General features: G+C 42.4%; 1 protein-coding gene and 1 long non-coding RNA gene across 7 annotated transcripts in view; one reads left to right on the top strand and one right to left on the bottom strand.

Moving 5' to 3' along the window:
• Nucleotides 1-15,126, top strand: part of LOC142599246 (uncharacterized) — a 426,921-nt gene that overhangs the window by 190,332 nt on the left and 221,463 nt on the right. The gene's annotated exons all lie outside the window — the stretch shown is intronic.
• LOC142599148 (SWI/SNF-related matrix-associated actin-dependent regulator of chromatin subfamily A member 2) overlaps nucleotides 1-15,126 on the bottom strand; it is a 686,065-nt gene that overhangs the window by 546,066 nt on the left and 124,873 nt on the right. For all 6 annotated transcript variants that reach the window (XM_075738850.1, XM_075738849.1, XM_075738852.1 and 3 more), the window contains 2 exons: nucleotides 13,418-13,645; nucleotides 6,250-6,327 (listed from right to left, as the gene is read on the bottom strand). In XM_075738850.1, coding sequence (XP_075594965.1) covers nucleotides 6,250-6,327; nucleotides 13,418-13,645 — 306 coding nt within the window. The remainder of the gene's footprint in view (nucleotides 1-6,249; nucleotides 6,328-13,417; nucleotides 13,646-15,126) is intronic.

The following is a 15,126-nucleotide window of genomic DNA, read 5'->3' as shown; positions in this document are numbered from 1 at the left end:
CACCATGATTGCCTGTGCTGTACTGGTTATTCAAAGGAAGGGTCCCCTCTACCCATCATGCACCTGATGCTATGTGGATTGCACTGATCATGTAGTGGGCTTGAATGGGGAACCTCAGCTGCCCAGGAATCCTGGAAGAGATCATGGACTGTCCAGAAGACAGATTTTGGAGCATTGCCCAAGGAGGTGACTCACAGCCAAGAGGTCCCACTGTATAATAAATTACCAGAAAATGAGAAGCTATATGCTCTGTTTACTGATGGGTCCTGTCATATTGGGGAAAACCATCAGAACTGAAAAGCTGCTGTGTGGAGTCCCACACAACAAGTTGCAGAAACTGTCACAGGAGAAGGTGAGTTGAGTCAGTTTGCCAAAGTTAAAGCCATCCGGCTGGCCCTAGAGACTGATGAATGAGAAAAGTGACCAGTACTTTGTACTGATTCATGGATGGTGGCAAATGCCCTGTAGGGGTGGCTACAGCAACAGAAATGGACCAACTGCAGAGATAAACCCATCTGGGCCACTGCACTGTGGCAAGACATCACTGTTTGGGTAGAAAACACTGCTGTAAAGGTACATCATGTAAATGCTCACATGTCAAAGAGCTGCACAACTGAAGAACATTCAAACAAAGAGCAGGTAGACCAGGCTGCCAGAACTGAAGTGGCTCAGGTAGACCTGGACTGGGAGCGTAATGGTGAGCTATTCATAGCTCTGTGGGCCCATGAAACATTGGGACATCTAGGGAGAGATGCAACCAACAGATGGGCTCATGATCAAGGGGTAGACTTGACCACTGAAGCCATTGCACAGATTATTCATGAATGTGAAACATGCATCATAATCAAGCGAGTCAAGTGAGTAAAGCCTCTCTGGTACAGTGGATGGTGGCTGGGATATTAATATGGGGAGGTCTGGCAGACTGATTATATCACAGTGCCATGGACCTGCTGAGGCAAGTGTCACATGCTTACAATGGTGGAGACGACCACTGGATGGTTGGAAATTTACCCTGTAACACATACCACCACCCGAAACAGCATCCTGGGCCTTGAAAAGCAAGTTCTGTGGTAGCATGGCACCCCAGAAAGAACTGCCTCAGACAATGGGACTCATTTCCAAAATAACTGCATAAGCACCTGGGCCAAGAAACATGGCACTAGTTGGGCATACCGCATTTCCTATCATGCACCAGCCTGCAGAAAGATTGAACAATACAATGGACTGTTAAAGACTATACTGATGGGCACTGGGACATGCAAGCACTAGGGATGCAAATTTAGCAGAAGTCACTTGGTTGGTTAACACCAGAGGATCAGATGACTGACCTGGCCCTGCCCAAACAAAATCCTTATGTGCTGTAGAAGGAGATAAGGTCCCCATAGTGTCTGTAGGGAACTGGCTGGGAAAGACAGCATGGGTTGCTCCTGCATCAGGAAAAGGCAAATCTGTTCATGGGATTGCTTTTGTTCAAGGATCTGGATATACTTGGTAGGTAGTGCGGGAAGATGGGGAAATCCAGTGTGTACCTCAAGGAGATTTAACCTGAGGAGAAAATAATCCATGGTTTGAGTTGATTATATGAAGTACTACTGCAGGAATCACCTGAACCAACCTGAGCCTCACAAGAAGCTGTGCAAGTTCAGCAGTCACCCAACCTGAGTTGGCTTTGGTGCTCAGTAACTCAACACAACACACTGCCTCTCCTGTCCTGAGTGACCACCATAAAAATGTCATGAAAATTTTACAGACTTTTTATGGGGGTGGCCCATAGACTAAGGGAATGCTATCTGTGTATATATCAAAGGATGGGAAGGGGAGAGGTAGTTCATGAAGATGTGGACAGTGTAAGACAGCATAAGGACAGTGTAAGACCTGAGCATGGGGTAAGTGGTATGGAATAAGGGGTGGAGATTGAACCGAGTCTGACTGGGATGGAGTTAATTTTCTTCACAGCAGCCCATATCATGCTATATTTTGGATTCGTGACCAAAACAGTGTTGATAACACACCAATAGCTTACCTATTGAACGGTGCTTACACAGTGTCAAGGATTTCTTTGTTTCTCACTCCGCCCGTCCCAGTGGGTAGGCTGGGGGTGGACAAGAAGTTGGGAGGGGACACAACTGGGACAGCTGGCCCAAACTGACCAAAAGGATAGTCCATGCCATATAATGTCATGCTCAGCAATAAAAATAGGGGGGGGGGGATGGTTGGGGAGGGAGCCATTGCTCAGGATACTGAGCTGGGTACTGGTCTACTTGTGGGAGGTGGTGAGTGATTGCTTTTGTATCACTTGTTTGGGTTTGTTTTTTTTTCTTTTATTTCTTCTTCTTCTTTCCTTCGCTTAATAAACTGTCTTTTTATCTCAACCCATGAGGAGCCGGAGTCAACCCACCACATGTTGTATTGCCATTTTTGTTTCAAGAAGAAAAAATAAATTAGCACAAATAGAGCATCAGCTGCCATTTTGGTGGGAGGCCTACCTTTAATGGTAGTTTTTAGACTGAGAATTTTTATTTAGGATAAAAATAGCATTAAAAATTACTTTCAAGTTTTCCTTTTTATTTATCAGTTTTAACAGGAAATGTAACACTCGAAGCATACTATTAAGCAATGTTGAAATAGCTTTGCATAGGACACTGAAACAGTCACTTCTCAATCTGTTTTTTGTCTATTCCAGTGGTCTCCAAAGTGGGGTGTGTGCACCCCAGGGGATGCGCATGACGATCCATTGGGGTACAGGAAGACAATATTAGAAATTCTACTTATATTTATTTATCTAAAATTTTAAGAAAGAAATTAACCTTTACTAATAGCTAATAAACAGATTGACACTGGTGCCCTCACTCGGTCTGTATGGCAGATGGTTATGCGTCAGGTGCTGTATGTTAGGTGTTCTGGGGGAAGAGTGGGTGGGTGTTCTACAACACAGAGGGGTTCACAGTGGCACCTTCATTCATTTGTTCGCTTTCAGCATATTGCGATATATTGCAGTTTACGTATGCCCAGCTAAGTGGATTTACAGATTATATTATCTAGTTTCAACTAAACTAACCCTCACAGAATGGACATGTGGCTTAAAAAGATTCCTGAAAAGAAACCACAGATTGAAGATAATACTAATAATGCGAGCACAAGCAAACTGCAAGAAAATGGCAGAGCTGGCACTTCTCCTCCTAGTAGGAGTACTCTTTTTCAGCCACATAACAACGTAAAAACAATGATGATCTAATCAGATCTGACAAGAAGTTGGCCAAAAAAATTCAATATTATCAAGAAGACTATTTGAAATACATATTTACATCCACTATCGTCAATGTTGTGTATTGTGCCTTGAGATATTAGCTAATGATAGTATGAAGCCATCATGATTAGCAAGACATTTAAAAACTAAACATCCAGAACATGAAGACAAACCGCTACAATTTTTTAAACAATGTTTCAAGTCATGTGATACTCCCACATACCATTGGGGAAACACTTGTTCTTCCTGCCACAATAAAAATGGCTGAAATAATAGTACACAGAAAATAATATGGCAACAAACTAAAATGCATGCCTTTGTCAGCATAGAAAACATTGCTGAAGAGTTGAAGAAACAAGTATTAGAACAAATTACGCAGTATGGGAGGGTTGCTATGCTGTTGGATGAAAGTACAGATGTTTCTAACATGTCTCAGCTTATGGTATTTGCTAAATTCTGTTTCAAGAATGAAATGCACAAAGAACTACTTTTTTTGTGAACCACTAAAGGAAAAATGCACCAGAGAAGATATATTCCTGACAGTAAATGACTTTTTAAATAAAAAACAATGCATTGTGGAAAACTGTGCAATTGTAACCACCAATGGAGTGGCTGCTTTGACTGGAATAAAAAAGGGATTCTGAGGTAAGGCTACAGAGATAGCACCACACATGGAACTTATTCACTGCATCACTCATAGGCAAGCTATTGCAGCAAAGATGCTGGCACCAGAAGTGCACAAATTGCTACACAATGCCATTAATGTGGTTAAGTTTATAAAAACAAGACCTATAAATAGTAGAATCTTTACAATACTTTGTAATGAGATGGGGAGTGACCATAGAAATCTTTTGTTCAATGCAGAGGTTCACTGGTTATCTTGTGGTAAAGTGTTTAAAAGAGTTGTTGAAATTAAAGATGTTACACATTTTTCTTTCACAAAAAGAAAGTGGTCCAAATTTGTTGACCTCTTCTGTGATGACAAGTGGCTGCCAGTAGTATGCTACCTAGTACTTATTTTTAAAAAAATAAACACACTTAATGTGTCCATTCAAGGTGAAGGTAACATTTTAACAAGGCATGAGAAAGTAACTGATTTTCAAAAGAAATATGCTACAGAGAAAGCATTTTGAAAATGGCTTTTTGGAAATGTTTCCATCATTATGTGACTTTGTTGCTGAAAATGATGCGTGTCACCTATAAAGACTCTCGTATCCGTACAGTTAAAAAACTTGGAAGCAGAATTTCCTAACCTGTTTAGAAATCTTCCAAATTAAGAGTTTCAGTGGGCTTTGAACTCATTTGTTAAAAACATAAAAATGCAACACCTTCCGATTAGTTTGCAAGATCAACTGATTGACATCATGGAAGATGGAAATTTACTAGCCATATTTAAAGAAGAATCTTTGCATAATTAGTGGATGGGAGTGATAAATGAGCATCATGATTTAATAAGCACAGCCAATGATGCACTTCTTCAATTTATATCTACTTATCTTTGTATCTAAATAGTCTTCAATTAAATAATGAGTTTCAATCCATGCTTTGGTTCTTTCTTTCATGATCTTTAATACTAAAATGCTGTTTCAGGCAGCAAATCTATTTCTACAGCACAATGAACTCCGGATACTTCATTTTCAACCCTGATGTGTGATACAACAGCATTCACATTAGTCACTGTGTATCTATCTTCCACATTCAGTTAGTGAGGTTAGATATAGCAACAGTCAGAAATTCCACAGAAGCAAGCATCTTTGATGGAGTCCAGGAAGGAGACATTTGGCTGCAATTATTCCTTTGAGTTATGGATCAAATTATCATCTCCTGATTTCTGGCCTGCCAATCTCCTTACATCTGAACTATATTGAGGGAAATTTTAAAATTATAGAGATCCCTGCAAGCATTCACTTCCAGTGCATCAAGTCTTTAATGCTGTCCGAGAAAAACTTAACTCCTTAAATAAAACTTAGCACCTAAAGGACTAGACTTGCAGAGAATGGATTGAGAGCAGCCCTGAGGAATAGGACTTGGGGGTGCTGGGTGATGAAAAGCTCAAAATGAGCCAGCAATGCATGCTTGCAGCCCAGAAAGCCAACCGTGTCCTGGGCTGCATCAAAAGAAGTGTGACCAGCAGGTCGAGGGAGGTGATCCTGCCCCTCTACTCCGCTCTGGTGAGACCCCACCTGGAGAACTGTGAGAGTACCTGTGTTGCTTCACTTTGGAGAAAAGATCAACCTGTGCCCACCAGTGCAGAAAGATAGAGGACGAAGGGTTCCCTTCAACATTTATCTAAGTGTGCTCCTGTGGCTGTATCAATATAAGGGACTGATTTTGATAGGTCCTCCAGCAATCCCCACATTGGATACTTGCCAAAAGGCCAATTACCTACACTGATGTTTTAGTAATTATTCCATCAATGGTAACAACAAGGGAAGTACTAATACAGAGAGATTGCTGGCATTTGAACCACCATCATCTAGGTGTGCTTTGAGAACTGTTAAAAAGTTTTAGCAGCAGAGACACAGCTGAGCCCTTGGCATAATCCTCAGCAAACTCAAGTAATTTCCTAAAGAAAAACAGCACCATCAATCTCCTGTCTTACTATTTTGTTAAATATCTGTACTTGCCCTAGCTAATACTATAACATGTGAGTACAAGACGCAAGGAGCCATGAAAAAAAATGCTGTAGGATTAGCATGACAAGCAGTGATCATCAGTTTTGCACTGTCTAAATCCATCAAACCACCTACAAATCGTCCTCTGAATGGACAGTGTTCCACTGTACCACTCAGCAGGGATTTCTGCATTTTGTTTGTCATGTGAGGATGCTGTTCTGTGTTTAGATTCTTTCCTTTTCCCAGATGAACAATGTGAGCAAATGAAGTCTTTCCCTCTCACAAAAATAATCCAACATTTGAATCACAGAAGGATAACACCTTTAGCAAAACAAAATGTTGAAAAAGCTAGAGAAGATATACTACTTATTATCATAATGTCCTTACCATGAAGAGATCAAACTCCTCTTCATGCCGAGCAATCATCTGATTCAGAGTCTCATCATCAGGAACTTCATCTTCTTCCTATTTAAATAGAAAAAGGCATTAGAAAAACAAAAAAAAACAATGTCCAAAGTGAGGCAACCATTTGCATTGAGCCACTGTTGCACTGATATCTCTCTCTCTCAAAAGGAGCGTGAAATACTCAAATGAAAATTAAAAACTTGAAAGTGCCTAGCTCTTCATTGATTCAGAAGTAACACAAAATAGACTTAATCAAAGAGACAATTAGGACTTATCACTTTCATATATTGAGAATGAGGAAGTGAGCAAACATGCAACCGGGAAATTTTGATTCGTGGTTTTTTTTTTCAGTTTCACAAGCACAGTTAGTTGTCAGCTTGTTTTTCAATTAAAGCATACACGTTTCCCTTCTGCTGCTCTACAGCACTCCCCCAGTAATAGCATTCTACACTATGAGATCTTTACTGTCAAAGCAGAAGGAAAGAAAACAATCCTGGGAAAAAAAATTCCTAGAAACAAAGCATACCCAATCCATATTTCTGTAAATCACTGTACACTCAGAAAGTGAGAAGTGAATCATAGAATCATAGAATATCTTGAGTTGGGACCCATAAGGATCATCGAGTCCAACTCCCCGCCCCTCGCAGGACTACCTAAAACTAAACCATATGACTAAGAACGTCGTCCAGATGCTCCTTGAACTTGGACAGGCTTAGTGCCGTGACCACTTCCCTGGGGAGCCGGTTTCAGTGACCGACCACCCTCTCAGTGAAGAACCTTTTCCTAAGGTCCAATCTGAACTTCCCCTGACACAGCTTCATACCATTTCCTCGTGTCCTATCGCTGGTCACCAGAGAGAGAGAGGAGATCAGCACCTCCCCCTCCACTGCCCCCCTTGAGAAAGTTGTAGACTGCAATGAAGTCACCCCTCAGCCTTCTCTTCTCTAAGCTGAACAAACCAAGTGACCTCAGCTGCTCCTCGTAAGTCTTGCCCTCAAGACCTTTCACCATCTTGGTCGCCCTCCTCTGGACACACTCTAATAGTTTGATGTCACTCTTATACTGAGGTGCCCTTTTGGCTGCCAGGGCACACTGTTGACTCATATTCAACTTGCCATCAACCCAAACCCCCAGATCTCTTTCCGCGGAGCTGCTGTCCAGCCTCTCGTCCCCCAATTTGTATGCATAACCAGAATTAGCCGTCCCAGGTGCAGAATCCGGCACTTGCTCTTGTTAAATTTCATACGGTTGGTGATTGCCCAGCTCTCTAGTCTATCCAGAACTCTCTGTAAGACCTCTCTATCCTCAAGGGAGTCCACGGCTCCTCCTGGTTTAGTATCATCAGCAAACTTACTTAAAGTACATTCGACTCCAGTGTCCAGATCATTTATAAAAACATTAAAGAGCACTGGCCCTAAAATTGAGCCCTGGGGAACCCCACTGGTGACTGGCCACCAGCCTGATACAAACCCATTTACTATAACTCTTTGAGCCTGGCCCCTCAGCCGGTTGTTCACCCAACGTATTACGTACTTCTCTAGCTGTATGCTGGATGTTTTGTCCAGAAGGATACTGTGAGAGACAGTATCAAAAGCCTTGCTAAAATAAAAAAACCCCACATCTACTGCCTTCCTTTGGTCAACTAGATGGGTGACCTTGTCATAAAAGGAAATGAAGTTAGTTAAGCAGGACTTTCCCCTTGTGAATCCGTGTTGGGTATGACCAATGACTGCATAGTCTCTCAAGTGTTTTTCAATAACTCCCAGAATAACCTTCTCCATAATTTTACCAGGCACCGAAGTGAGACTGACAGGCCTGAAATTACCAGGGTCTTCCTTCTTACTCTTCTTGAAAATTGGGACAACATTTGCCAGCTTCCAGTCAACTGGGACCTCTCCAGACTCCCAAGACCATTGAAAAATAATGGAGAGAGGTCCTGCGATAACATTGGCCAGCTCTTTCAGTACCCTGGGATGAATCCCATCAGGCCCCATAGACTTATGTGCGTCCAACTGGAGCAGCAAGTCTCAAGCAACTTCAGAGTCGGCTGGGAGTTTATCATCCCCCTGGTCACAGTCTTCCAACACAGTGCTCCAGGGGTCCCAGGGCCCATCATCAGTGTTGAAGACAGAGACGAAGAAGGCATTAAAACGTTTCTGCTTTGTCTATGTCCCTATTTGTGAGGTGAATGACCCCATCAAGCAATGGACTAATGTTATCTCTGATTCTCCTTTTGCTATTAACATATTTTAAAAAGCTCTTTTTGTTGTCCTTCACGGTGCTGGCCAGCTTGAATTCTAATTGAGCTTTCGCCATGCAAATTTTCTCCCTACAGTGGCAAACGGCATCTCTGTAGTCCTCCCGTGTCACCTGTCCTTGCTTCCAATGTCGGTACACTTTCCTTTCCCACCTAAGTTCTAGAAGAAGATCCCTGCTCAGCCAAGCTGTCCTTCTGCCCCGCTTGCTTGACTTCTGGCACTTTGGAATTGCCTGCTCCTGCGCTCTTAAGAGATGGCTCAAAAAAAAGTGACCAGCATTCATGGATCCCAATACCTTCAAAAGCAGATTACCAGGGGACTTTACTAACTAGCTCCTTCAGCAGCCCAAAGTCTGCTCTCCCCATATCCAGGGTCGAAGTTTTGCTGGCAGTTTTTCTCCTATCGCCAGAAATTTGAAACCCAACTACTTTGTGGTCACTGTGACCAAGACAGCCAACAATCACTACTTCACCCATGAGTCCCTCTCTGTTTACAAACAACAAATCTAGGAGGACATCTTTCCTAGTTGGCTCCCTTAGTACCTGCACCAAGAAGTTATCTTCAACGTGCTTCAGGAATTTCCTGGACCTGTTTGTGTCTGCTGTATGATATTCCCAGTTGACACCTGGGAAGTTAAAATCACCCATAAGGACAAGGGCAGCTGATCTAGAGATATGCCTTAATTGCTTGTAGAATAATTCATCGATGTCATCGTCCTGGCTGGGTGGTTGATAGTAGACTCCCACAACAACATCCGCTTTATTTGTTTTCCCCTTCATCCTTACCCAGAGGCTCTCAACTGTGTCATTGCCAACTGCAAGCACCATACAATCCAACCCCTCCCTTACATACAGCGACACACACACCCACCCCCCCCCCGCCTCACCTGCCCTGCCTATCCCTCCTGAAGAGCCTATAACCATCCATCACGGCACACCAGTCACAGGACTCATCCCACCAGGTTTTGCCAATGATGTCAAAGCTCTGGGACTGCTTCTAGCTCCTCTTCTTTATTCCTCATGCTGCGCACATTAGTATGGAGACATTTCAAATGTGCTCCAGTGTACTCAGCACACTGTGGAGCAGACTGAAGGACCTCGCTAGCACACTGTCCCACAAACACTGGCGTGCCATCCCATGGCATATCACTAGTGAGCCTGGTTTTATCCTTTCCCTTTCAAATCTAGTTTAAAGCTCTTTCAATGAGCCCTGCTAACTCCTGCACAAAGATCCTTTTCCCCCTTTGAGAAACGTGTACCCCATCTGTCGCCACCAGACCTGGTGTCGTGTAGACCGACCCATGATCAAAAAACCCCAAATTTTGCCGGTGACACCAGTGACAGAGCCAGGTATTGATCAGCTGGGTCTTCCTGTGTCTTCCAACAACATTCCCTGCAACTGGAAGGACAAAGGAGAACACTACTTGTGCTCCTGATCCCTTAACCAGTCATCTCAAGGCCCCGAAGTCTCTTTTGATCACCCTTGGACGACTTATTGCAAGGAAGTTTTCTCATAACATCTTTAACCTGGGCCCCAGGGAGGCAGCAGACTTCCCTAAGAAGTGGGTCTGGTGAAGATCCGTCTTTTTGACAAAAAGTTATTTTATAAAATTGAAAACATTCATTTGCCAAAATAAACCAAAACTCTAGGATCAACTGAAAACATAAATGTTGAAGAGCTATGGTGTCCATTTTTAACATGATAAGGCTCCATAATGCTCAGTTCCTCTCTCCAAATACAGCAACTATTTTGAAAGTACATGGCATTTTAAATTTCATAAGAGGACAGGTAAATCAAAGCTACAAACTTCAGTTTGGTTCCCACATAAAAACCTTAAAACATTCACTGAATCTGTGTTACAGTATATTGTAAACCTACAGTTAAGGGTTTTACATGACAATAAATGTTTTGTACTCACTAAAATGGAGGTGGAGTAGAACGCAGTATGTAGTAGCTCTAAATTAACTTTCTACAGTCTTTTATTTTCAAAATAATCAAAAGAAGCCTGCATCTATATCTATACATCCCATTTCCCCTCCATTGGTAAGATTTCTACACTTCAGGAAAAAAGTATGATTACCACTTCAGTTCTCACTAAATACTCATGTAATTTGTAATTCAAACATGAAATAAATAAAGCAGTTGGAAAAGCGATAGTGTTCTGACACAGTGTTCTGGTGGCATAAGCTGTGGAACTGTTGGTTCCCCTCCCCACCAATATTTCATACATTCAACATTTGGAAAAAGCTAGCTGGTTTTTGTGTGGGTTTTTTTTTAAAATCATTACATATTTTGTGGGTGTGCATATACTTGAACGCGTGTGCATATGGGAAGAAATGAAAATAAGAAGTGGAGGGGAATAGAAGAAACTTGAGAGTTAAAACAGACCCCACCAACCCTAACAACAATGAAAAAAATCACATGCATAAAAAGCCTTCATTAAGTAGACTATTAAAAACTGCCCCAAAAATCCTGCAAAAGAATACAAGAAGTCCAAAATATTTGGATTTTGAACTAGTGAAACTCTCTTCTTCCTCTCAATGTGTGCGCATTTACTATCATCTTGAATTACTCAATAATATTTTTCCTTCAATTTTATCATATTTTTCTCTAAACCCAGAAATGTGCAGAGCTAGAAGAGAAAGCATGTGTACTTTTTAATGTAGTCTAGTAAAAAATGCAAGTGAAAATTGTGAGAAGTATACAACAAATAATACTGATGCAACATATCACATATTAAGCTAAGTTTTAACTGATGACATCTTCAGTACCCTCTTTGGGAGCATTCCTAGAATGCATTTTCAGAGAGGTTCCAATCCTACACAAAAGGCATGTTTGTAACTGAATGATAGGGAGCAGCAACATTGCTTTTAATATATGTCACACTGGAAATAATTGTATGAACATGTGAAGTAATAGTATAAATCAAACCTGTGTCACAGTGAATATAAAAAACGTATGAGCTGTGTTATTTCACAGTTTTAACTGCTTTCAATACAATAGATTTAATGACTACTGAAGGAATGTCTTTTAATATGGAAAGATTCTGGCAGATATTCACAAGGGGTTTTTCTTAAATTTTATTAAAAATAGTTAAGATGAGTATTTTGAAAGCCTAAAATAAAGAATTACAGATGACAAAACCTTTCATTAACCTAAAGCAACTCATTAAGCCACAGAAATTATATCAGTATCTGACAGTTATTCTGTTTAAGCTGAGAGATGTGTTATGCATGGAAAAATACTGTTATCTCAATTATGATAGTTAATTGTTTTCTTGAATTGTTTGGAGGTGATATGAAAATTAGACTCCTTTAAGGAATCACAGAATCACAGAATAGTTGAGGTTGGAAGGGACCTCTGGAGACTGCCTAGTTCAACACCCACACCCCCCACCCTCCCCAAACAGGGTCAACTAGAGCAGGTTCCTCAGGGCCATGTCCAGTTGGGTTTTTAATATCTCCAAGGACAGAGACTCCACAACCTCTCTGGGCAACCTGTTCTAGTGTTTGACCACCCTCACAGTAAAAAAGAGGGGTTTTTTCTTATGTTTAAATGAAATTTCCTGTATTTTAGTTTGTGCCCATTGCCTGTTGTCCTGTCACTGAGAAGAGTCTGGCTCCATTTTCTTTACTTCCTCCCATCAGGTATTTAGACACATTGATAAGATCCCCCCTGAGCCTTCTCTTCTCCAGGCTAAACAATCCCGGCTCTCTCAACCTCTTCCTTATGCCAGATGCTCCAATCCCTTAATTATCTTAGTGGCCCTTTATTGGACTCACTGTAGTATGTCCATTTCTTTCTTGTAGTTGGAAGCCCAGAACTGGACACAGTACTCCAGATGTGGTCTCATCAGTGCTGAGTAGATACTTGGTATAGGCTCAGTTGACTCTGATGCCTCCCTTGATGGAGCTTGTTCCTCCTCAATTGTTCCCAGGGCACTATACCTGTTCTGTAATTGCAGATCTGCAAGCAGAGAAGGAGTCTTCCTTCTGTTGCCAGAAGTCACAAGCTTCAGGTCTTCCCTGTCATGGGAGTCTCCATCTACTGGTCATAGGATCACATGATAATTTGGGTTGGAAGGGTCCTCAGTAGGTCATCTAGTCCAACCTCCTCCTCAAAGCAGGGTCAGCTATGAGATTGGACCAGGTTGCTCAGGGCTTTATGCTCCTCTGAGCACAGCCTCTAAATGCACCTCCTTTGCATCATTTGCAAGCTTTTGCCTCTGCAGGGTCTCTGAAGACCATCTCCTGCCCATCTTCCTCCATGCTACACAGCTGTATTGGGAGCCTTGCGGAAGACATTGTATTCGAGGAGTTAGGGATCTTGAACAGGCTGTCTGCTCTATTGGGGCTCGTACTTAGGGCTTGAGAAGCCCATATGTTAGTAATATAATCTGTAACTTACAATACATGTTTGGTAAAGGTAAACTGCATGTGGATCAAGGGGTGGGAACGTAGAGATCCTGACTGAGAAGCCGTTGCACATTTAGGAGTTAGTGATCCACATAACAGTTAATGGGAGTAGGCCCAGACCTGTGCTGTGCCGCACATACAGCTTGGCTTTCAGGCCTGCGTTGTGCTGCAATTCCTTGGCTACAGGATAAACTCAGACAGTTCACTGTAAACAGAGGAGCCTGCAGGCAGCTCCCACTTGGTACCGCGACTACATCACCTGCGTGGCCTCACCTTTGTCTAACGGTGCAGCAACAAGTTCTCATGAAAATATCCTTTAGGAATAGAGTTGTTTTCTTGTAAGGAAATTCTATAATAGCTTGCAGTCTCAAGCAGTCCCAAGCTGAACTCAAACTGCACTCTCACCTACCAGTTATATAGCTGCTTCCCGAGCACCAACTGAAACATCTTCTCTTTGATTGTTTTTATCTGCCTTACCTCATTTTCTTCCTCGTGTTCTAATATAGCCTGTAGAAAAGCCCTCCGCTCGTGGCTTGAAGATTTCTGATCAAACATTCCAGCCTGAATGACTTTTTGATCTACATTCAGTTTATACTTTGCAGCAGCGAGTATCTTCTCCTCCACACTGTTCACAGTGCACAGTCGCAGGACTCGAACCTCATTCTGCTGACCAATTCGATGAGCTCGGTCTTGGGCCTGCAAGTCCTATTAGGCAAAGAATATGGAATGATGCATAACATAACTGTGCTACACAAATCACTCCCTGCTTAAAGGACACTGTAATGTTGGATTTTATTAGCATAACAAAAAGAAGTGCTCAAGCTACAGCCCACCACAATTCATCTAGCTCACTCCTGATTATCCTTCTTCTTGGGAGTTCATCAGACCCAGGCAGGCAAACTGGAGGGAAAAAAATATGTGCATGCTCTGTACAACGTGAATGCAGTAAGTCTAATGCTTCTTGAAAGCATGTGCAGTAAGTGACCATGATAGGCCACAGTATGGAATTCTTCTCTGCCACTCAGAGTTCGTGGCCTTTCAGGCCAGAAAGGAACCCTGAAGTAAAGCAACTCTGTAGTCCAGGTACAAGTACAGAAGCAACAATATAACTAGGTATATTAGGTATATATATAGGTATATATTATAAAGTCCAGATATAAACCTGTGTATCTAAAGCAAACCACTATTTCTGAATATCTTAAATGCATTAGTGATTTTATGTATTGTGTCTGGCTAGAATGGAGTTAACTTTCTTCATACCAGCCTGTTGGGGGCTTCTCCAGGATGGTGCCATGATATGGATTTGTCACCAAAAGAGTGTTGATAATGCAGCAATGTTTTGGCTGGTGCTGAACAGTGCTTGCACAGCATCAAGGCCTTCTCTGTTTCTCACTCTGTCTCCTCCAGGGAGTAGTCTGAGGGTGGGCAAGGAGTTGAGAGGGGACACAGTTGAGACAGCTGATCTGAATTGGCCAAAGGGATATTCCATGACATTTAATGTCATGTTCAGCAATAAAAACTGGGCAGAGAGTGTGTATGGGCGTGTATATGTGTGTTGGCTTCCAAGGTAGAATAGAATAGAATAGAATAGAATAGAATAGAATAGAATAGAATAGAATAGAATAGTTCAGTTGGAAGGGACCTACAACGATCATGTAGTCCAACTGCCTGACCACTTCGGGGCTGACCAAAGGTTAAAGCATCTTATCAAGGCCATTGTTCCAATGCCTCTTAAACACTGACAGGCATGGGGCATCGACCACCTCTCTAGGAAGCCTGTTCCAGTGTTTGACCACCCTCTCGGTAAAGAAATGCTTCCTAATGTCTAGTCTGAAACTCCCCTGGCGCAGCTTTGAGCCATTCCCACGTGTCCTGTCACTGGATACCAGGGAGAAGAGCTCAGCACCTCCCTCTCCACTTCCCCTCCTCAGGAAGCTGGAGAGAGCAATGAGGCCGCCCCTCAGCCTCCTTCTCGCCAAACTAGACAAGCCCAGAGTCCTTAGCTGCTCCTCATAGGACATGCCTTCCAGCCCTTTCACCAGCTTTGCTGCCCTCCTCTGGATGCATTCAAGGACCTTAACATCCTTCTTAAATCGTGGGGCCCAGAACTGCACGCAGTACTCAAGGTGAGGCCTAACCAATGCTAAATGCAGTGGGATAAGCACCTCTTTTGACTGGCTGGCTAT

This window comes from Balearica regulorum, chromosome W (assembly GCF_011004875.1).
Source record: "Balearica regulorum gibbericeps isolate bBalReg1 chromosome W, bBalReg1.pri, whole genome shotgun sequence".
Lineage (NCBI taxonomy): Eukaryota > Metazoa > Chordata > Aves > Gruiformes > Gruidae > Balearica > Balearica regulorum.
Note: the sequence above shows the minus strand (reverse complement) of the source record. Positions and strands in the feature narration are given on the sequence as shown.